This window comes from Tamandua tetradactyla, chromosome 5 (assembly GCF_023851605.1).
Source record: "Tamandua tetradactyla isolate mTamTet1 chromosome 5, mTamTet1.pri, whole genome shotgun sequence".
NCBI lineage: Eukaryota > Metazoa > Chordata > Mammalia > Pilosa > Myrmecophagidae > Tamandua > Tamandua tetradactyla.
In genome coordinates this window covers 87,591,116-87,614,398 of record NC_135331.1, presented here as the reverse complement: position 1 = coordinate 87,614,398, position 23,283 = coordinate 87,591,116, and the positions used below count along the sequence as shown (strand labels likewise).

The 23,283-nt window shown below is 55.2% G+C and overlaps 1 protein-coding gene across 9 annotated transcripts in view; it reads left to right on the top strand.

Annotated features, from left to right (window-relative positions):
* Positions 1–23,283, top strand: part of TNXB (tenascin XB) — a 63,257-nt gene that overhangs the window by 17,435 nt on the left and 22,539 nt on the right. For 4 of the 9 annotated variants that reach the window (XM_077161372.1, XM_077161367.1, XM_077161369.1 and 1 more), the window contains exons 5-19: positions 195–310; positions 5,707–5,863; positions 6,040–6,303; positions 7,098–7,841; positions 9,014–9,382; positions 10,489–10,782; positions 12,566–12,856; positions 13,193–13,498; positions 14,861–15,196; positions 18,436–18,744; positions 19,689–19,997; positions 21,223–21,510; positions 21,734–22,042; positions 22,515–22,805; positions 22,931–23,251. In XM_077161372.1, coding sequence (XP_077017487.1) covers positions 195–310; positions 5,707–5,863; positions 6,040–6,303; positions 7,098–7,841; positions 9,014–9,382; positions 10,489–10,782; positions 12,566–12,856; positions 13,193–13,498; positions 14,861–15,196; positions 18,436–18,744; positions 19,689–19,997; positions 21,223–21,510; positions 21,734–22,042; positions 22,515–22,805; positions 22,931–23,251 — 4,704 coding nt within the window. The remainder of the gene's footprint in view (positions 1–194; positions 311–5,706; positions 5,864–6,039; positions 6,304–7,097; positions 7,842–9,013; positions 9,383–10,488; positions 10,783–12,565; positions 12,857–13,192; positions 13,499–14,860; positions 15,197–18,435; positions 18,745–19,688; positions 19,998–21,222; positions 21,511–21,733; positions 22,043–22,514; positions 22,806–22,930; positions 23,252–23,283) is intronic. The other 5 variants (XM_077161374.1, XM_077161375.1, XM_077161370.1 and 2 more) reach the window with 4 other exon arrangements.

Below are 23,283 nucleotides of genomic sequence, written 5' to 3'. Positions count from 1 at the left end.
GCATTCTGTCGGCACCACCACCACCAGCCCCCCCGGCCCCCCCCCCACACACACACACAAACCTTCGAAGCTAGAGAGGAATGGGAGCTGGGATAGGCCTGTTGGTGTGGCCCTGGGGAGATAGGGCTGTGATGGTGGGGGTGGGGTGGCTACCTTAAGCTTACCAGTTCCCCCAACCCCATTCTCCTGGACAGAGGTGCCAGCCATTGACGGCATGAGAGTACGCCTCCTGGAGGAGACAACGGTTCGGACAGAGTGGACCCGGGCTCCTGGCCCCATGGATGCCTATGAAATTCAGTTCATCCCCACGGTGAGATGGGTGCCAAGCTCCAGGAGGGGGCTGAGCAAGCAGGACTGGGGGGCTAGGGCTCATCCAGTGAAGGAAGTTCCAGGTCATTGAGTCCAGATGGCTGGACTCCGGGAGCTACTCTAACAGCCTCCTCATCCTGCCCCACTGTGGGTACAGAAAGCCTCTGTGGCATCTCAGGCAAGCATGGCCCAGTGCTGCTGGAATGCCTCTGGTAACAGTGCACTCAGTAGTGTCTAAGTGCAATGATTGGTCACCATTGTCAGATGGTTCTTTCTGTTGTTGTTGAACCCAAACCTCTATCTCTGCGCTTACCAGCAGCTGGAATGCCTGTCTGCTTTCCCTTCCGCACCACGGGTCCTCAGGGGTCATTTCACCTTTGAGTCTTCTCTCCAGATAAAACCCATGGCTTCTTCACCACCTTCTGCTAAGGCTTTATTGTCTAATTCTTCACTTTCTTGGGTTCCCCACTCCAGTGCCTCCTGCTTTTTGCCTGTAGTCCCAAGTGTGGGGCAGAGAGGGGCATAGCCCTTCACCTGGCTAACTGTGGATACAAGGGCACTTTTCTCAGAGTTGACATGTATAGACTTGTGGTCACACAAACTGTCAACTGTTCTGCTCATATTTGTTTTTTAAAAGGTACATTGTAGAAACTTTAGAAAATACAGATAAGCAAGGAAAAAAGAAGGGAAGGAAGGAAAGAAGACAACTATTGTTTTAGTTTGGTAAAGCTGCCACAATGCAATATACAACAAATGGATTGACTTCTAACAATGAGGACTTATTAGCTTACAAGTTTACAATTCTAAGACCATGAAAGTGTCCAAGTTAAGGCATCAATAGATGATACCTTCTCTGAAGAAAGGCTGTTGGTGACCTGGGACTCCTCTGTCACATGCCCATGCCCATGGCAACATCTGCTGGTCCTTCTCTCCCAGGTTTCATTGCTTTCAGCCTCCAGCTTCAGAGGCTTCCTCTGTTTCCTGAGTGTCCTGTCTCAGCTCCTCTGGGGTCTTTTTCTCTAAACTTTGCTTGGCTTTATCTGTCTTTTATCCTCTTAAAAAGAACTCTAGTAGAAGATTAAGACCCACCTTGAGTGAGGTGGGTCATATCTCAATTGAAATAACCTAATCAAAAGATCCGACCTATGATAGTTTTAAACCCACAGGAATGGATTAAAAGAACATGATCTTTTGTGGGGTATATAACAGCTTCAAACTACCACAACTATACACTTTTTAAGCCTAAATATAGCCCGTTGCATTAGGCTCTATTAAATGGCATCTTCTATTTGGGCCAGGCTGTCTAGGCTGTTGCAGTGATTTTGACTCTGTAAACTGGATTTCCTACCTCCATGTGACCAGTGCATTGGAAAGCATCTAGCATCCTTTCTCTGATTGCCTCCAACTTGCTCTTAAACATTTTGGGGGCACCTTAAGGACAAAGCCTTGTGGCTTCTCATTAGGATCCTCCCTTTATGCGGATTGGGCCTTTGGGATGTGGCTATTTTCCTGGCTCCAAATAATCTGACATTTTTACCGTCCAACTCATGTTTTCCAGTGTCATCCTCAAAAATGCCATGGGGGGTGGGCCACGTCACCCACATCTCAACAGCCCAGGCAGGACATTAGGAAAGTAAATAACTCTCTGGGTCTAAAGGCTAGGAAGGCTGAACGACATAAGGGATGGCTCAAAGGTTGCTGGCTGTCATCCCCATCTGACCCCTGTGTGGTCATCCTACATCTTCCCATTAGGTCTGTCCCTGCCATATGCTGCCTCTCCTCACTCTTCTGGCAGAGGCAGAGGCAGAAATCCCTACTCTACAGTGCAACCAAGATAACTTGGACTCTTTCTTCTATTTAAAAATTATTTTTTGTTATAAAAATAATTTAATCACAAGACAAAAATTTGGTAACCAAAAAGAGAAAAACAAATAATTATTGACTGCTTCACACTAACACAAGTGTTGTTAACATTTCAAAGTGATTCTCCCACTCTCAGTGCATATTATTTAGACAGTTCTCCTCTTGAGAGGGTAGGACTTTTAAAAGGAGCTTTCATAAGAAACTGAAGGGAAAAAATAATTTAAATAAACACTTGAGATAGGGGGAGCTTCCAGGGCAGTGTTGTCTCCTACTCTGAATTAATACAAATCAATCCTTGGGTTTTCTCCAGGGGTGCAGCTTCCCAGGCAGAAGCCCCAAAACTCCTCCCCCACCAGGGGCTAGGGTGGTGCAGAGCTGGGCTGTGCCAGGCTTGGCACTGCTCTCAGCTCATCTGCTCGGAGCAGGGTGGGGGCCTCTGTCACATGCCGGGTTCTCTCTGGGCCAGGGAGAAGGTGGGGAAGACGCTCCTGTAAAATCGGTCCCCAGACACTTCTCCTGGACTCCGTATCAGCCTGTGCTACAAGCCCTCAGACCCAGCTTTCTGCGCTCTCTGTGGCTAGCCCGCTGGAATTGTGCCTTTTGCCTTGGCCCAAGCTCTCTGTCCGTTTCTGTTGGCATGGAGTATATTCAGTAGCTGGCTGTCTCCTGGCCATCCCCATCTTCCTAGAAGCCAGTCTCTACCTCATCCCTTCCCCCTTTCCAGAAACACTTATCTCTCAAAGCCCAAACTCTGCTATTCCTGGCTGAGGGAAATACCTAGTTATTGGGAGTATTTTCAGAATGCAGAAGAGAAATGTTCCTCCTCTCTCTGCATACGTGGCAGTGTCACAGACTTAGTGGTTCTCAAAGTCAGTGTACTAGTCAGCATTCTGCAGAGAAAAAGAGCCAATAGGAGCGATATATAGGTATGATACTGATACAGATTTAGGTATAGAAAAGAGATTTATTATAGGAATTGGCTCATGCAGCCATGGGGATTGGCAAGTCTGAATTCTGTAGGGCAGGCTGCAAACTGGAAACTTCAATGAAGGTGAAGTTGTATTCTCTCAGAAGTGGGCTGGCTGATGAAAAGGCAGAAATTCTTTCTGACTCCTAAATCATCGATTCTCATTTTAAGACCTCAAACTGATTGGATGAAGAGAATTCCATCACTGTTGAGGGCAATCTCTTTTGTTGACTGTAGATGCAGTCAGCCTTAGATCAGTCTACCCTTAATGACATAAATCCATCTATGAAATGGCCTTACAGGAACAAGCAGGCTTCCTTGACCAACCTGGACACCATAACCTAGCCAAGTTGCACACAAAATTAACCATCAAAATGTGTTCCTTGGATCTGCAGCAGCAGCTTCACCTGGAAGCTTGTTAGAAATGCAAATGCTCAGATTCCACCCCCAGATCTTCTGAATCAGAAACTCTGGAGGCGGAGACCAGTGATCTGTTTTGGTACCAGTCTTTTAGGTAATTCTGATGCACCGCAAGCCCAAGAATCACTAATTTAAGGAATGGTGTTATCTTACAAAATGCTGACTCCTGTCGGAATGTGAGGGAAACTGTAGGGAAACAGTGAGGAAAGATGAGGTTCAGGTATTCCTCATCTGGGTATATTTCATAGCCTAGAAATTGGGGCTATGCTAGGTTTTCACTGGGACACAAGGCCTTGCAGACTCAAAAAAGATTTTGTTTGGCTTGGTCTGAAAAGAGAAAAAAAGGGTGAGGTAAGCTCCAAGGACCAGCTAAGGTGGAGTCCAGTGGTAGAATGCTTGCCTGTCATGTGGGAGACTCAGGTTTGATTCCAGGTCCATGCAACCCCCCACTCCCCCAAAATAAAGAACCGTAGGTGAGGCAGCCAAGCTTTAGCAAGGGCCAGAGTCAGCTGCCAGCATCTAGCTAGAGAACCTGCCTTAGACTAGCAGAACGGTGGCATGACACATAAGTTAGGTTTCAGGGATCTGCCCCCAGATGGATCTCAGGAGGGACCAAGAGGTGTCTAAAGGGGTCGTGTAGGTTCGTCTGAAGGGAGAAGGAAAATTCTGGAGATGGATTTGTGTCTCATTGAAAAGACCAGGCCTCATTAGGGAACATTGAAGGTATGTGTGTGTGTAGTGGACTAGAGGGATATGGGGAGAGAAAGAAGAGAGAGAGAGCAGATAAGTTCCAGGGGGGATGAGGAACTCATGGGTCTTGAGTTGAGGCCAACCCAAGGCTTCACTAGACTGGGGCACCCTCGGGCAATGTGAGTAGGAGAGGAATAGGCATCCTGTGTGCCTGGCAAAATTTTTCAGCCAAGAAAACTTGGACAAAACTTTCTTTCATCCTCAACCCAGAAATCTCGACGTGGCTTTCTCATCTGGTTTTATACTTTGGTATTTACCATGTTGATTTCCCCACAATTCTCTTGGTTTAGGAGAGTACCTTTTGAAATTTCCAATTCTATTCGGCCAACATAGCTAAGTAGAACAGAGTGTCCTTAGGAGCTGTCCTAGCTGGACAGTCCAGTGAAGTGTAGAGCTGTTGGAATGCTCAGATGTCCAGTTCCTCCTGTTTGCTAGCAGCCAGCACTCCAGGAGACATGCCTGGAGCAGGGGCCTTGCAGATTTCCCTTCGGGTCACCACACATATTCACCATACCTTAAACATGTACTTGGAGAGGATTGTTCTCTCACAGGAATTTACTACACAAAACGTTTTGTGTAGGGATCTAATAAAATGTAAGACATGGCCATACATTTAGTCAGTAGAATAAGAGCTACCCGAGGACAGAGATATCTTGTATTTTTGTATTCCCAGGTACACAATCAGCAATCAGGAAAAATCCATGGGTGGAACTTTGAGCAGGGGTGGTGGTGAGGGGGCTTTCTTTTGGGGACCCTACAACCTGGCTGAAAAGAGAAGTCCCTAAAGAGAAGTGTCCTGATGTGGGTCACACCCAAGTTACTCAGCCAGGTATCTGTATCTGTTGGAAGGCTCAGCCTGGGGCAGATGCTTTTAAGGAGGAAGTCATGTTAGAAGGATCATCTCTGATCTACTTCCTCTGTTATGTTGGGAACGACCTTAAGAGAGGCCTCCCCATGCCCAGGTAGGCAGGGCTGCCAGGGAAAAGACAGAGGGAGCGTCCTGATGCCTGTCAGGTGGAATTCTGAGTTAAAAAGGGAGCAAGATGGGGGGCTGTAAGGTTCCATTACTTAGGTTTGTGTTTCTGTCATTTTCTTAGTGTTGGCAACCTTGGGCAAGGTACTTAATCTCTCTGTGCCTCGGTTTCCTCATCTGTTCAATGGAAATACCTACCTCCTAGGGTTGTTGTGAGGGTTGAGTTCCTATATGAAAATTGACTAGAACAGAGCTTTGTGTTCAGTAAGTGCCCTGGGCATGTCTGCTGGTGCCGCCCATGCTCCCAGCTTGGATAGGGTCTATGTGGACCCTGCTTGGAATTGGAGAAACATGATATAAGAGGGATTGAGCAGCAGGGCAAGAGTGCCATCTCCTAATCCACCTGGTGCTGTTTGTCTTGCAGACAGAGGGAACAAGCCCCCCGTTCACAGCACGGGTGCCCAGCTCCGCCTCGGCCTATGACCAGAGAGGACTGGCCCCCGGTCAGGAGTATCAGGTCACTGTCCGTGCCCTTCGAGGGACCAACTGGGGACCTCCTGCCTCCAAAACCATCACCACCAGTGAGAGCCGGGGCTGTGGGACAGACTCTAGGTGGGGATCTGGTCTGAGAGGAACTGGCAATCTGCCTTTCAGGAGGGCAGCGGGAGGGTTTAGATGAGGGCAAGACTCTTAGAAGGAAAGCTGGTGACTGAAGAGCCAGAGCCCCACCTAAGCCCTCCTCTTTTAACTCGACTAGTGATCGATGGCCCCCAGGACCTCCGTGTGGTGGCTGTGACACCCACCACGCTGGAACTCGGCTGGCTGCGCCCCCAGGCCGAGGTGGACCGATTCGTGGTTTCCTACGTCAGTGCTGGCAACCGGAGGGTGCGGCTGGAAGTGCCGCCCGAAGCAGATGGAACCCTGCTCACTGACCTGATGCCAGGCGTGGAATACGTGGTGACCGTCACCGCAGAACGAGGTCGAGCAGTCAGCTACCCGACATCTGTCAGGGCCAACACAGGTACCAGGCAAGCGATAGGGAAGGGTTCAGGTTTCTGAGGACAGGCCTCTCCTGGAGAACCCAGGTCTAGGGCTTACAGACCCATAAATGGACTTGGCAGAGTGTGTGGCATTCCCAAAGCACCTGCTGGGGGCCTTACTCTGAACCCTCGGTGGCTTGGAGACCTGCAGGAAGGCTGCAGGTTAGACTATGGAAGGAACTGTCCCATGGAGAGAAGCATGAACAGGAGTGGTACCCACTGATTCATCCAGATGGAGATGTATATCCATACAAGTGCAGAGGCAGCACTTGTGCTGACCATCGGTGGCCACGTTTTGTAGGGACTGGAATTGGCCAGGTCAGAGATCAGCAGCCCTGCTGACTTCAGGATTGGGGGTGCAAGAGTTGGGTCTCATGGCAGTAATTTTCCACTAACCCTCAAGGTTTCTTAACAGATGACTGCATCTTTTTTTTTTCCTGTGACAGGGGGACGCCTACCAGGCTATGGCTGGCATTCTCTACTCCCACTCCCCTTTCTTTCCTGCAGACACAGGGCCCCACCAGCTGGCTTCTCTCTTCTTTCTAGGGCACCAACAGTGGCAGGCTTGGAGGGGGTGGAGGTGGGTTCCTGGGACACTGACTCCTTTCTCTCCCTTCTCTTTCCAGGTGGGACTGGGGCAGAGGAAAGAGGTCTTTGGCTCCAGTGGGAGGCACAGAGGTGCTGCCATGGGGAGGAATGCGGGGTTGGGGGTGGGGGTAGGGGGCTGCCACTGACCCGCTCTCTCCTCCCCCTCCCCCTTTTTCATCCCTGGCAGCACCAGGCCACTACAGTTACCCGGAGGTGCGGCCCCCAAACCCGCCCCCAAAACCCCGGCTCCGGCCGGCCCCGGCCCCCCGACCCCCGCGGCCCCCGCGGCCCGCGGGGGAGGAGAAGGGCGAGGAGGAATCCCGGCCGGGGCCGAGCCTGCCCCAGCCCCAGCCCCCTCGGCGGCCGTGGGGCAACCTGACTGCCGAGCTGAGCCGCTTCCGCGGCACGGTGCAGGACCTGGAGCGCCACCTGCGGGCGCACGGCTACCCACTGCGGGCCAACCAGACCTACGCGTCCGTGGCGCGCTCCGTCCACGCGTACTTGCTGCGGCGGCAGGCGGCCGCCGCCCCTGCGGGTTCCCCCGCTCCCCCGCCCCGTCGTCCCCGCCCCACAGCCAGCCCTGACCCCGGCACTTGGAAGCGAGATTCCGACAAGAGCATCTACGGCCTCTCACCCGAAGGCATCGACCGGGTGGCGGCACCCCACCACCCCAAGCCCGAGGTGCTGGGCAGTTCCGCCGACGGCGCGCTACTCGTGTCCCTCGACGGGCTCCGCGGCCAGTTCGAGCGCGTGGTGCTGCGCTGGTGGCCCCAGCCACCTGCAGAGGGTCCCCGCGGGGAGCTGACCGTGCCGGGCTCCACGCGCACCGTCAGACTACCTGACCTCAGGCCCGGCACCACCTACCACGTGGAGGCCCACGGGGTGCGGGCGGGGCAGACCTCCAAGTCCTACGCCCTCATCACCACCACAGGTAGCGTGGGCTGGGGCCACGGGGCGACCCATCTCCTGCCCAGCCTCACCTGACTTTGATGGCCCCATCCACAAGCCTCTTCCACTGCCTCATGGCTCAGACTGTGACCCCCTACCCCCTCCAAATGCCTTCAGTCCCTACCTGGCGAAGGCTCTAGGGCACCCCCCCACAACAAAGCAGCCCTTCTGTGTCCCTAGAAACTATCTGTCCTTCCATGGCCCTAGCATTATCCTGTGGATGTCAGAGCCCAAGAAGACCCAGTCCCCCAGGCCCCCTGATTTTCACTCCGGTTCCAATTCTGCCAGGATTGCAGGGCTAGGTTCTAGACCTACATTTGAGGCTGGGGGCCCTGCAAAGGGTTACTGGAGCAGTTTGGCTGGGGTAGGGAGTGAAGCCAGTGGTTCCCCGCTGGCTGACTCACCATGGTGAGGATGGCTGAGGTCTGTGGTCAGTGGTTACCGTTTTCCACAATTTGGCCTTGACTTCAAAGGGACACATCGGAAATGCTTGGGGGTGGCCTTGAAACCATCAGGCAGCATGTCTGTGTGTGGGGTGAAACTGCTGCTGCTTGGGCTGCCTCTCCAGACTTCCTGGCTCACTTCACGCTCATCTCTCCCACAGGAACGATCTTCGGGCTTATTGGGTGCTCTGTGGCTGCCATGGGGAGGGTTGTGGTCCTCTTCTTCCCCCATAGGGCCCAGATGCTACCCGAGCTGGACGACCAGTCCCCAAGTCTTCTCTTCTCTCTCCTCACTGCCCTCTCTGTTCTTGCATCCTCCCTCCCTAACACCACATCTCCTCCTTTCTTCCAGGCTTCTCACTGCAGCACTAATGGAAGCCACGACCACCATCCAGTGGGGAGGAGGGGGATGTGTGTAGGGAGGGGGATCAAGGTCTCTGGGTGCTGAAGGACGTAGGAGCCTTGTGGGGGAGGGTTGGCAGGCCTGGTTTATTTATTATCTGTCCGCAGCTCAGGCCTGTCTGTTCAGGAATATGGTGGTTAGCCACGTTTGGAGCACCGTTGGGTGAATGGGTGATGCAAGTGGTTCACCCAGAAGCAGAAAAGGGAGGTTCTCTAGGCACTTAGCGACTAGAGAACAGACTTGGAGGCTGAGGATCCCTTTCTGGCTCTCATACCTATTTCCTGTTTTTCTTGCTCTGCCCCTACCCAGGGTCCTCCCCCTCGGGCCTCTTGGGGGCCACCGATGAGCCTCCTCCCTCAGGCCCCTCCACTACCCAAGGGGTCCGAGCCCCTCTCCTGCAGCAGCGACCCCAGGAGCTGGGAGAGTTGAAGGTGCTGGGCAGAGACGAGACGGGGCGCCTCCGTGTGACCTGGACTGCCCAGCCCGACACCTTTGCCCACTTCCAGCTGCGCCTGCGGGTGCCTGAGGGGCCGGGGGCACACGAGGAGCTGCTGCCAGGGGACGTCCGCCAGGCTCTGGTGCCCCCACCACCTCCTGGAGCCCCCTACGAACTGTCACTTCATGGGGTCCCCCCCAGGGGCGAGCCCTCTGCTCCCCTCGTCTATCAAGGCATTATGGGTACATCCTGGCCTCTCCTCGGACCACTGCCCTGAGATGGGGGAGGGGCTAGGGCAGCGACTATATCTCCACTCCAGAGACAGGTGGGAGTTGAGGGACCAGTGAAGGGCGAGTCTGGCATTTGGGTTGGGTGGTAGGAGAAAACAAGTAGAGGAAAAGGGGTGAGGGTACAGAGGGATAGAGGGGATCTTAGAACAATGACAGAGTGGAAGACACAGGGAAGTAGAGTACCCCAGGAGAATGCTGTGGAGGAGAAAGATCAGAGGAGGGGACAGAGAGTCAAGAATACAGGCTCTAGGTCCCTGGCTCCCTCCTGTAGCTTCCTTTGCCCTGCATTCTGCCCCCACTTCTTGGTCACTCCTCTGCCCTGCCCTGCCTGCCTAGATAGACCTTAGGGAGGGTGAGGGAAGGCCTTTGGCCCTGAGGATGCTGACCCCCAGCCCTCTCCTCTCCAGCTCTTCCCCATAGCCCTTGACACCCCAACAATGAGCAGGCTTGGATGGTGGCACTGACCTCCACCTCCAGAACTTGGCCTGCAGTAGACAGCCTCATGGTCCCATCAGCCAGTTTCTGCTGGGGGTGGAGGCCCCTTGGGACATGATGGATGTCCCATTTCATAGATGGACAGGGTTTGGGTTTCACTGGTTGGTGAAGGCCAGAGTCCAGGGTGCCTGGCTCTGACATCTCCTCCTGGTCCCTCTCTACAGCATTCAGAGTGACTGACTCATTCCCCAACCCCTGGCCAAGCTCACCACTAGAAGAGAGGGTGGCAAGGGAGAAGCTCGGGTGGACTGGGGAGGCTTGAGACTGCTCTGAAGTAGCAGCAGGGAGACTTGAAGCTCTTGGGCAGAATTATAGAGGAACTGAAACTCCCTCTGAGATCCTGGTGTGGAGAGAAACTGAGACCTTTCTTGAGGGGTGGGGAAGCTGTCATGAACAGAGATTGGAGGGCTGGTCACAGAGGGCTGAGGGATGGGGGAAATAGAGACTTGGAGGGAGGGAGCTATCCAAAATGGAGTGAGTTGGAGGGCAGAGGAGAGGGAAGGAGGCAGGAACAAGGGAATGGTTGAGTCCACCATACTTTGCTTTTGCCCCTTACCCTCCAGACAGGGATGAGGAGACACCTGGGGAGCCCTCAGCCCCACCACTCCTGGGTGAGCTCACAGTGACAGATGTGACCCCAGACTCACTGTGGCTGCAGTGGACAGTCCTTAACGGCGAGTTCAACTCCTTCATGATCCAGTACAAGGACAGGGAGAGACCCCAAGTGGTGCCCGTGGAGGGGTCCCAACGTTCGGTCCCCATCACCTCCCTGGATCCCGGCCGCAAATACAAATTTGTCCTGTATGGTCTCGTCGGCAAGAAGCGCCACGGTCCCCTGGTCACTGAGGCCAAGACCTGTGAGTGAGAGCGGTTACCACCCTGCCCCTGCCCTTGTACTCTATACTTTCCCAAAGAAAGTCTTTCCTATGCTTTGGGAACCTGCCTTGGAAACTCTGAGAAGACTTCCTGGAGGAGGTGGTGCCTACACTGAATCCTGAAGGGAAAATGGTGGTTGGGCAGGCAGAGAGGCCGAAGAGGCCGTGCCTATGAGGGAGCTGTGCAGAGCCAGGCAGGAGCATGTGTGACCCGTCAGGAGAAGCAGTGTCACTATTTCCTCTGGCTGGAGGGCAAGGCATTTGGGGGGCTGAGGGGCCAGGTCTCAGGGTTTTGTGTACTGTGATGAGCAGCTCATTTGAGGACCCTGGGGCCCCTGTGGGTTTTAAGTGGGGACTGACATGATTCTGTTTATTTTACAACTAACGTGCCTGCTGTTGAGGGGAGGCCTGAAGGACTGAGTTAAGTGTTGGAGAGAAATGACAGTGGCTTGGCTGAGATGGCGGCAGTGGAGGTGGAGGGGGGAGGTGAAGAAGGGAGAGAAGGCTCAGGCAACCCCTAGGTTTCCAGTTCAGGCAGGGCCTGCTCCTTGGGGCAAGGAACAGCAGTTTGAGGGGCCTGTGGGACACTGAAACATCTTTTGAGCATTTATGATCAAATACAGTCAAGATATTCTAAGGGTATTATCATACTTAATCCTTACAGCAGCCCTGTGAGACATCCACATTTTATCGATAAGGAAAATTGAGGTGTAGAGAAGTCACCCAAACAGAAAGTGGTGGGGACTTGGGGGTCTGCAGCCGTCAGGGGTCTGGAGCGCAGAGAAGGCCTGAAGAGAGGAATGTGGGTGTCATCACTGTGGATGGACATTGGGGGTGGAGACGGGATCCAGGGTGAGGGTGTCAGAGGGGAGAAGAGATGGGGTGGTGGGAACCCTGGGGCTTGAGCAGAGGAGAAGGAGCCTGTAGGGTCACCTGAGGGGTAGCTGGGGGAGGGGGAGGACCAGGGACATCCTGGATGCCAAGAAGGAGGGCATGGTCAGACATTTCATTCCGTAAGGGTGAATCAGGGACTATGGAGTGTTCACAGGACTTAGCAGTGATGAGGTGACCCTTGGCCCCAGGGAGACCTGTCTCAGCGGAGGGCTAGGGCAGGCAGCCCCAGGGTGGCAGGCAGGGGTGGGAGGGCAGTGGAGATGAGGACATTGATACAACCAGTGCAGACATTTCTGGAATCTAGGCGGGCGTAGGGAGCAAAGAGAGAGCCTGGAGGCTGGAGGGAGATGCAGCAGCGTCTAGGGAGGGCGAGGCTGGAGCACGCTGAGGGTGAAGAGTTGGCGGTGCAGGCAGGGTGCAAGTTCCCAGGGAGGAGGAGAGCACAAGGGTGGGGCAGCTGTTCCCCATCAAAACGCTCCAAGGACAGTGTTGCTCTCTCTCGGAGGAGGAACCAACTAATAGTTAGGCCTGGAAGCAGTGATTGTGGTACTGGGAAAATTTTCCTGGCCACAGAAGCTGGAAAGGCTTGGCTGGGCCTCTGCTTCCTCTGCAACCCCTCCCCAGGCCACACTTGTCCATACAGTGCATTCTTACCGCTGAGAATGCACCCCCTTCAGCTCGGCATCACTCCCCCGCCAGGGCACACAGCTTGGCACGCAGGGCACTGGATGGATTTCACTCCCTACGTGCTCCCTCGGCCATGCACCTTTGTGCAATGGACAGCCCACACTCACAAGGCATCCCTGTGTGAAAAGTGGACTCCCCCTTCCCCTATGACCTGTGACCCTCTTCTCTCTACCTCTCCTCCTAGTGCCTCGGAGTGACCCCAGCCCAGGGACCCCACCCCGCCTGGGAAAGCTGTGGGTGACAGACCCTACCCCAGACTCGCTGCATCTCTCCTGGACTGTCCCTGAGGGCCAGTTCGACTCCTTCACGGTCCAGTACAGGGACAGGGATGGGCGGCCCCACGTGGTGCCCGTGGAGGGGCCTGAGCGCTCCGTCCTTATCTCCTCCCTGGACTCTGACCACAAGTACAGATTCACTCTGTTCGGGATTGCCAGCAAGAAGCGTTATGGCCCTCTTACGGCCGATGGCACCACTGGTAAGTGACAGAAATCGAAGTCCCCAAGTGGCCCCCCGCATCCCTCCACACACTTACCTACAGCCAGGAACCAGCTGGGGCCTCCCAGAGAGGGCTACCGACTCTGGTGTCCGGGCCCCGCTCCTGGGCTGAGGGGCAGCCAGCCTCCCCAGCACTGTTGGGCCCCTTCCATCCCTGCCCACCACTTCCCAAGCCCAGAGGGTGTGTCATGTCCAGGCTGGGCCAGTCTTCTCAGGAACTAAAGGTGCACCTAAGCCAATAGTCACCTCCCCAGTTGCCATCCCACCTGAATGCCAAGCCCCATTCCCAGGCCTGGCTGGATCCTCTTGTTTACAGCTCCAGAGAGAAGAGAGGAGTCCCCCCACGCTAAGCCCCCTGAGAAGCCTATCCTGGGGGAGTTGATGGTGACTGGCGTGACCCCAGATTCCCTGCGTCTGTCCTGGACCGTTGCCCGGGGCCCCTTCGACTCCTTCATGGTCCAGTACAAGGATGCACAGGGGCAGCCCCAGATGGTGCCCGTCGAGGGTGATGAGAACGAGGTCACCGTCCCCGGCCTGGAGCCCAACCGGAAGTATAAGATGAACCTCTACGGGCTGCATGGCAGGCAGCGGGTGGGGCCCGTGTCTGTGGTGGCCACAACAGGTGAGACAGGACCACGCAGTCTCCCTCCCCTCCTAGTTCTCTGGCCAGGACCTGCCCCCGGCCTCCCTCCTCCTTCTCTTTCTCTGCTCTGGTCTGCCAGAGCCTCCACCTTCTCTCTCCCCCATATCCTGGGCCCCCTCAGCCGGCCATCTCCAGCCTCTAATCTCTTTCTTGGCCCTGCTTCTCCATCTCCAAGGAATAGTCCCCATTTTCCCCATCCCTCCACCCTGGCTGTCCTCCTGACAGCTGTCCTCACCAGTTGGCCACCCAGGTTCCCCTCCGTTCTTGCTGGGCTCCTCCCCCTGCCATGGCCAGATGCAGGCTGGTCTTTCCTGAGCTTCTGGGGCCTGCTCCCCATGCGCCCTGCCATCCTCTGGCTGGTCACCCACTTTCAGCCCAGCGTCCTGTCCTGGGCCAATTCCGAGGCCTGTGGCATCTTCTTGCTGAGAGATAACGTGTGCAGTGATTGAGAGCAGGGACTCTGGAGATGACTGCCTGGATTTTAATCCCCACTCTGTGGTTTACTACTTCGTGCAAGTTACTTGGCCTCTCAGTGCCTCAGCTTTCTCATCTGTCAAATGGGGTTAATCACGGCACCCACTGTAGAGGGTTGTTAGGATTAAGTGAGCTCATGCATGCCTAGCGCTTAGAACAGCGCCAAGCACCTGGGAACTGTTTAAAAGTGAGCTGTTTGGTTCAGTGGTACAATGCTCGCCGTGCCTGCAGGAGACCCGGGTTTGATTCCCAAACCATGCACCTAAAGGAAAAAAAAAAACCAGTGAGCTGCTGTTTCTCCCTGACTCTCTCACTCCCCAGAAACCTTAATTTCTGCTGTCCTTCTCTCCCCTTCCTTGCCTGGGCTGTCAGTCTTACCTGCTCTCCCTCTCAACCCCCCACCCCCTAAGTGGTCCCCCATAGACCACCTAGGTGGCAGTGGGCCACTTCTTCCCACCGCGAGAGCAGACACGCAGCTGCAGGGGATGCGGGTCGGTGCCCATGGGGCTGTGATCCTGGGGCAGAGCAGAGCCCTCCCCTGCACCCCTCCCCCCCACCCAAATCTTCCACTCAGAGAGTGGGAGAAGCCCTGCCTTAGCAATTCATTCCTCAGGGTTAAAGGGAGGAAGGGGCAGGGCTGCGCTGGGAGGCCTCAGCAGGAGGCATTCCATTATCCTGTCCTGCTACGGATTGGGAGCAGCCCAAACGCCCTGGGGAGTGGCAAGAACTCAAAGGTCTGGCTCAAGGTAGGGGGTAGGAGTCAGCCTCCCCAGGCTACCCTTCTCCTCACAGCAATTCTGAGGTCAGCCCTGTCAGTGACTACAGTGTCGAAAAATCCTTCAGATGTTTCTTTTCTTCTCATCTCAGCTCCTTTCTCAGACTCAAGGGAAGAGAGACCTGATTCCATGGAACCCGCCATGGAGCCCACAGAGCCCCCCGAAGAGCCACTCCTGGGAGACCTAACGGTGACAGGGTCCTCCCAGGACTCCCTGAGTCTCGCCTGGACAGTCCCTGAGGGCCACTTTGACACTTTCACCATCCAATACAAGGACAGTGACGGGCGGCCCCAGGTGGTGCGTGTCGGGGGCGAGGAGAGGGAAGTCACCGTGCGGGGCCTGGAGCCTGGGCGCAAGTACAAGATGCACCTGTACGGCCTCCACGAGGGGCGGCGCGTGGGCCCCGTGGCCACCGTGGGCCTGACGGGTGAGTGAGGGGACTTGGGCCTGGTTTCGTTTCCTCCCCTGGTTGCCCCCAGCCTTCTCTTCCCCCAGTGGAACCATGAGGCCTCACCTTCCTGGGGAAGCCCAAAGAAGAGCAGGTCACTGGGGACCGGGGCTGCAACCACCTGCATGGCCTTGAGCAAGTTCAAACCTCCTACCCCTGTTTTCTCACCTGTAAAGTAGGGGCAATAGTGCCCACCTCAAGGATTGCTGGAAGTATGGAAGCACTGAGAATGCGCCTGGCACCGAGTAGACACACCAGCAGTGCTCACCACGTGATATTTATAAGTGTTCTTACTCTGGGGTCTGTTCTGTCCCCTGGCCTGCTTTAGCCACTTAGTGGACCAGCTTGTGCATGAGGCATAGGCCCGGTCATCAGTGCAGCTCTAAACTTTCTCACAGACTCATCGAGTAAGTAACGACAGCAAAAAGGAACATCTCTCCTCTCCCATGCCGTCTCTCGAGGCCCAATTATGGGGCCACCCCAGCCACCACAAAGGACGCAGCCCAGGCACCTCCTTTCCAGAGCCTCAGCCCACAGGGCCGGCCAGGCAGGGTGGGCAGCATTCCCTCCTTCTTGCAGGCCTCTGTGACCTTCCTTCTCACCAGCAACTTGATCACAGTGAGGGTGGCTCTTTTCCCCTTTGCTCATCAAAAAAAAAAAAAAAAACACACACCATTTTCAAAAACAGTTTTTACTATATGAGGAAAGAGTAATGACGTAAAAGAGAACTAGCTAGGTTTCCAGAGCGTGGTTTCTATTCTTCCACTAAAGCCCAACCTCACAGTGACCTGGTTGACTTAGTTTCCAGAACCTTCCATCCCTGATTTCTTTACATTGCTTCAGTCAACACTGAGAAGAGGGAGAGGGGGAAGCCACCTGAGTTCCTGTCCTCATGGCCCTTGCCAGGCCCAGAACATGCTGCTGAAGTGTCTCCCTCAGTCCTGGGTGGCCACAGCAGGCTCTGTGACCACTGTCCCTGGTCACTGGGGGAAGGACAACCTCTGTCAGGCACTGACTGAGATGGTGTAGGAGAAGAGAGCTGAGCTTTAGAATCTGACAAACTGAGTCCCATTCCTGGCCTCCCTAGTTCTGAGCTGTGTGATCTTGAAAAAGTTGCCTCCTCTCTCTGAGCCTAACTCACTCATCTTTAAGGTTAGAGGTGGTGATGTAAAATGCGTGGCCTTATCTTCAGTTCATTTTGACTTTTTGCTCCAGACCTCCTGTAGAGAAAACATTATATATCCATGTGTAAAAATAACGAGTATTTTAAAACATGTATTTTAGATTCCTGGGTAAGATGTAAGGAGCCCTTTAAGAATGAAATGAGCATCAATATTCACTAAGGAACAGTAAGGTGAGAAAGCTGTGGGAGTCTGTTGAGCTGGCTGAGTGACCATGCCTGTCACGTCCATGCTGTGCTGATGCCAGGAGAGGAAATGCATAGAGCTAATTAGAAGCCCTTCCAGAGGGGAAAAGGAGTATCCAAATTGCAGTGTGGGGTTGTCACATTCATGGGTAGTTATAACCTCACCTTTCCTGGTTAAGCCAAAGCACCAACAAAGGCTTGGCAGTGAAAAATGTTTTTGCCACAGAGAGCGCAAAAAAAAAAAAGAGTGGGAAATGAATGCTGCAGGAACTCATAGAGTTAGAAGGCAAATGAAGTGAAACAAAATGTTTGGCCTGACATGCAGGAGACGCTCAGTTCATGGTGTTAATTCTTGTCCTTCCCATCTCCCCTTCAGCTGCCATTGCAGCTTCCGTCACCTGCCCTCCTCCTCCAGGCTTACTTTTGTCTGCTTGAGGCCTCGACACCAGCTCGTTTCTGCAGGTTTTATCTTCACCTTCCCTCAGGAGCCAGGGAAACAAGTTCTTGGGAGTCCTGCTTACCCTCCTTTCTGCCATTTTGTCTCTTTCCCGATTTGGTCAGTATGGAGAGATGCTTCCCAGGCTCAGCTCATCCTGGGGCAGTGAGGACTGGCAGGTCCTGAGCTCAGCCTTTCCCAGGCCCAACCTGCAGATCGCTCATTAACTCAATGAACCTCAAAGCCAACAGTGAGCCAGGGGCAGGAGACACAGCCAAGCCCCTACCTGTGGAGCTCACGCTCTAGTGGAGGAAGACAGACGACAAATCACGTTTATTTATGTCAGCGTTAGATGATGACAGCTATGGGGAAAAACAGAGCCCAGTAGGGAAGGTGGTAAGTCAGCCACAAGGACCAGGGAGAGCCGACCTCCCTGAGAAGGTGGACTTTGAGGAAAGATCTGAAGGAGGTGAGATGATAAGCCACATAGCTCTCTGGGAAGCATCCCAGGCAGAGGGAAGAGCAAATGCAGAGACTTGCAGGTGGGAAGGTGCTGGAATATCTGCACAGCAGTGAGGAATGCAGCAGGTTTGGGAGTGGAATAGAATCAGGAGGTAGGGGCTGATGTGAGAGCCGAGCATGTGGGCCCCTTGCAGGCCACCGTAAGGACTTGGCTTTTACTCGGTGAGACGGCATCTATGCGAGGACAGGCTCTGACTATTGCGCTAACACGGTCCCTCTGGTTGCCTCATGGGGAACAGACTGAAGGGGGGCGAGGGCAGAAAGAAGGAGCTGACTTAGGAGACTGTTGTGATAATCCAGCAGGTAAGGTTGGTGCTTGGAGTTGGAGGCGTGGAGGTGGTGTGAAGACGTGGGACCCTGAAGGTAGATTCTGCCAACAGGATCTGCTCACAGGCCGCATGTGGGTGTAAGAGAGGTCTCAGGGGAGAGTCTGAGGTTTTTGGCTCGAGCAGTGGAAAGATGAAGCTGTTATTTTACTGAGATGGGGAAGGCTGTGGGGAGAGCAGGTGTAAGGGGGAAGCTCATGAACTCAGTTTTGCACTGGGTGATTTTGAGATCTCAACTCGGCATCTGAGGAAAATGATGAGCAATCACGAGTCTGGGAGCCAGAGGTTTGGACAGGGCGGGTATGAATTTGGAGTCACTGATGCCCAGACGGAATTTCAGCCCCTTTCCCAGGGTCTCAATGATGGCTGACACCACCCCGCAGCCACCAAGCACAGCCCCAGACACTTGGTGGCAGCTCAGTGAAGGATGTCACCCAGACAGATGGAACCAATCAGTGTAGTTTTACATCGAAACCTCCTCGTGGGTACCGCAAACACAACTGCCAAAATTACCGCCAAGGGAAAAGAAGGGTCTTTTCCTAACAGTCCCCCGCCATCTCTGTCCCAGCCCCACAACGAGACGAAGAGGCTCCCCCAGCCACCGAATCCCCCCAGGAACCACGTCTGGGGGAGCTGACAGTGACAGATGTGACTCCTGACTCCGTGGGCCTCTCATGGACAGTTGCCGAGGGCGAGTTTGATTCCTTCTTGGTCCAGTACAAGGATGGGGACGGGCAGCCCCAGGCGGTGCCCGTGGCCGCAGACCAGCGCGAGGTCACCGTCCCCAGCCTGGAGCCTGCACACAGATACCAAATGAACGTCTATGGGGTGCACGCTGGACAACACGTAGGCCCCCTCTCTGTGGTGGCCGTAACAGGTAAGCAAGGGGAGCGCTTAGGGCCCCCCTGTCCCAAGACCCCTCTCCCAGCCTGGCCTTGGCACCACCATCCCCTCACTGAGGGCCTGGCCCTCTCAGACCCTGCCTCAGTGACACCTCAGGGTCTCTCCAGGGTCATAGGCATCCTCGTCTGCTTTGCCCCTCCCTCCAGCTGGAGGATGCTTCCATCCCTTCCCCACCTCCACTCCTCCCCTCGCCTGGGTCAGAATGGCTTCCTTTCCTCTGACCAAAACCCAACCCGCAGACTCTCTTCCAGATTGTTCACAGCTGTTTCTTCCCCTTCTCTTTACAACCCTGCTGTGACTTGGACACAGCCTTCACTTCCCCTGCTGCCCTCTTTCATTGGGGTTAAACGACACACATCCCGCAAATTCCTTCTCAGAGGCCCTCAGCTGCCTGGGCTGTCGTCAGCCTCGGGAAGCAGCCTCTCTGGACCCTCAGGCTCTCCTCCATTGTGCTGTGGCGTCTAGTGAAATCCATGGGCCCTTCTCAGAACACTATATTTAAATCTATAAAAGAAAATGCATAGGATTACCATGGAGACCAAGCATATTGATAGCCAACTATCAAAATATTTTGTAAAGCTCAAATTCATGACAGTCGTATATAGACTCTTAATTAGTTCATTAACAAGAGTTTCTTAAACACACGGACAAGTGTGTAAGAAACTATCCACAGTTAGAAATAGTGGTGAGTGTAAAGGATATTTCGTAGTTTCGGCATGGACTTTCTGGTGATGTGAAAAGTCTGTGATTTCGCTTGGTGGCAGTCACAGGTTCTACTAGACCCCTGTGGTTGTTTCATGTACTCACCCTTAAAGGCAGTGGACATTTCAGTGAGACGTCTGTGAAAATGAAGTATCTGAGGCCCTCAGGGTTCTGTGCTCGGAGAACTAGGGTTGCCTTTGTCTTTCTGAATCCTAGCTCCCCTGCCACCGGCCCTGGCCACCAAGCCCCCTGAAACCCCCCAGGAGCCACGCCTGGGGGAACTGACAGTGATGGGCGTGACCCCGGACTCCGTGAGCCTCTCATGGACGGTCCCTGAGGGCCAGTTTGACTCCTTCACGGTCCAGTACAAGGACAGGGACGGGCAGCCCCAGGCGGTGCCCGTGGCCGCAGACCAGCGCGAGGTCACCATCCCCGGCCTGGAGCCCTCCCGCAAGTACAAGTTCCTGCTCTTTGGGATCCAGGATGGGAAACGACGTGGCCCAATCTCTGTGGAAGCAAAGACGGGTAAGGGGGACCCCTCCACACAGCCTTCCGCCCTACTTCCTGCTGCCTCATTTGCTCTCCAGCCAGGTCTTCCCTTTGTCTGCTGCTCCTCTGCCTTGTCAGTCCAAGGCAGACAGAGACCAGGAGAGCCCCTGGCCAGGAGAAAAACCTGGGTCGGTTTTCTCTGCTGACCTCTCCTCTCTTCTCACTATTTCTCCTCCTGTGAACAGCTAACAGCCCCTTCAGGCTCCTTCTTGGAGGTTGGAAACTGAGAGACTAAGGTGCTGGGGGAAGGTTCCAGGAGCCCTCCTGCCTTGGGCTTCGCAGGGCCTCAGCTCTGTGTAGCTGTCACCTCCTGAGGGTTTTCCACCTTTCCTCTGACTTACTACCACAGTCCCTTGTCCTACTTCTTATCCTCCAGACTCAGGCCCATCTCGTCCCATATCTACTTTCCCCCCGAAGCCCCCTTTTCTCCCCTGCCCTCCTCCTGGGGTCTTGGAAACTGAGAAGCTGAAGAGTGCAGGCCTGGCCGCCCAGCCGAGCCCTGCCCCTTTGCTGGGGTTCGGTCCAGACCCTCCCTTGTCCCTGGGGGCTTCCCTGTTGCCAGAAAACTCTTGCAATAACAATGCCGTCAGCGCCCTCGCTGTCCAGGAAGGCAACAGGCCAGTTCCTTCCCAGGCCCCGGGATGGCTCCTTGGGCAGGCACCAGATCCTTCCCTTGTGTGAGCTCCTGCAGGCACACACCACCCCCACCATGTGCTGTGGGTTCTGGGTCCAGCGGTGCAGAATGAAGCAGGGTCAGAACCACTTGCACCCTAACTACCCTCCCCCCGACCCCTGCTTTCTGCCCCCACTGGGGTCCTGTGCCCCACTGACCTCCCAAGTCAACCAAATCATGAAGTACAGGCTTCTGGGCAAAAAGGAGCTAGAGACCCAGGGCTGTGATAAGCTGCACCTGCTAGAACTCAAGGTGGGGAGAGGCTGGAGGTTGAGAGGAAAAGCAAGGAGGAGAGCCACGAGATCTCTTTTCCAAGAGATGCCTCAGGGCAAGAGTGCGCTGCCCCATCTTGGTCAGGAGGAGGGAACATGGGCTGCTGGGGCTGGTGGTGGAGATGGGAGGGCCATGGAAATATTTGGGAGAGGGAATGACTATTTGGGCAGTTCTGGGTTTTTCCAGCCCCAGGGGAAAGCAGTCAGGGAGTCATTTTGGAAAAAAATAAACACAAGAACCTTTGGTCTCTGTCAGCTGCCCGAGGTGACGCCAGCCCAGGGATTCCACCCCGCCTTGGGGAGCTGTGGGTGACGGACCCCACCCCGGACTCACTGCGCCTCTCCTGGACGGTCCCCGAGGGCCACTTTGACTCATTTGTGGTCCAGTTCAAGGACAGGGAGGGGCCCCAGGTGGTGCCCGTGGAGGGCCACGAGCGCTCGGTCACCGTCACCCCCCTGGAGCCCGGCCGCAAGTACAGATTCCTCCTCTACGGCCTCCTGGGCAAGAAGCGCCACGGTCCGCTCACAGCAGACGGCACCGCCGGTGAGGGGGCCCCTGGGGACCAGGGCAGGTAGGCGGCCGCACGTGTGGCTGCCGTTGCCGTTGTTATTTGGCCCCAACCACCTGGCCTGAAACTCCAGCCGCCCCTTGACCTGGCCCAGGCCCATGGCACCGCCTGGTCTGCAGACCCCTCCGTCTGGCCGTTCAGGGCCGCCCAGCCTTCCAGAAAGAGCACAGCCATTTCCTCCCCATGTCTCCATCTCAGAGAGCCGGAAGGCTGTGGATGAGGCTGGAACAAAGCATCCCCCAAAACCTCACCTGGGGGAGGAGCTGCAGGTGACCAGCGTGACCCCGGACTCCGTGGGCCTCTCATGGTCGGTCCCCGAGGGCGAGTTCGACTCCTTCGTCGTCCAGTACAAGGACAGGGCCGGGCAGCCGCAGGTGGTGCCTGTGGAGGGCGGCCTCAGGGAGGTCCGTGTCTCGGGGCTGGAGCCTGCCCGCAGGTACAAGCTCCTGTTCTACGGGCTGCACGACGGCCGGCGCGTGGGTCCCCTCTCCGTAGTCGCTGTGACCGGTGAGTGGGGCTGTGGCCAGAACCCCTTCCTCCCCCACCCTCCGCTCTCCTGGTCTGACCAAGAACCCCGTGACTTCTGAACTTCCCATCACCCATCCTAAGTGAACAATTCAATGAGTTTTGGCAAATGTATTAAATCATGAAACCACTGCTGCTGTCAGAAATATGAAACATTTCCATCACCCCAAAAAGTTCCAGTGTATCCCCAAAAAGTTCCAGTGTATCCCTTTGCAGTCAGAGCCCCCAACCCTAGCCTCTAGCATTCACCGATCTGCTTTCCGTCGTTACAGTTGTACCTTTTCAAGCAATTCATTTCACATGCTGCCTTCCAGATGAGCATAATACTTTTGAAATTTGTCCATGTGTATCAGGAGTTGGTTCTTTTCATTGCTGTCCCCTTGTCCTCCCCTCCTCCCGAGAGGCTGGCTGCAGGGACAGACCAATCTCTCATCCACCTGTGTCTCTGAACCAGCCCCCAGGGAAGACAGTGGAGGCCAGTCCGAGCCCCGCCTCGGGGAGCTAACCGTGCCCGAGGCCACCCCGCACGCCCTGCACCTCTCCTGGACAGTGGTTGAAGGAAAATTCGACTCCTTCGAGGTTCAGTACACAGACGAGCATGGGCAGTTCCAAGTGGTCAATTTAGAGAGCGACAGGCATGAGGTCACCCTCTCCGGCCTGGAATCTGACCACAGATACCTAGTGGATCTGTATGGTTTCCACAATGGGCAGCGCGTGGGTCCCACTCGCACAGAGGCCCGGACAGGTAAACGGCGCTCTCTGCCCCCTCACCTTCCTTCTGAAGGGCTGGGTGAGCACAGAGGACAGCAGAGCCCCCATGAGCACCCCACACTCTCTCAAGTCCTCCTCTCTCTCTGTGTCTCGTGTCAGCTCCACAGGAGACAGAAGAGCCTTCAGAACCGCCCACCGCAACCCCTGAGCCTCCCATCAAGCCGCGCCTGGGGGAGCTGACCGTGACGGACGCCACCCCCGACTCCCTGGGCCTCTTCTGGACAGTCCCCGAGGGCCAGTTTGACCACTTCCTGGTCCAGTACAAGAATGGGGATGGGCAGCCCAAGGCTGTGCGGGTGCCGGGGCACGAGTACAGGGTCACCGTCTCGGGCCTGGAGCCAGATCACAAGTACAAGATGAACCTGTTCGGTTTCCACGGCGGCCAGCGCATGGGCCCCGTCTCTGTCATCGGGGTGACGGGTGAGTGGGGGTGGAAGCCCCCGGGTGGGACC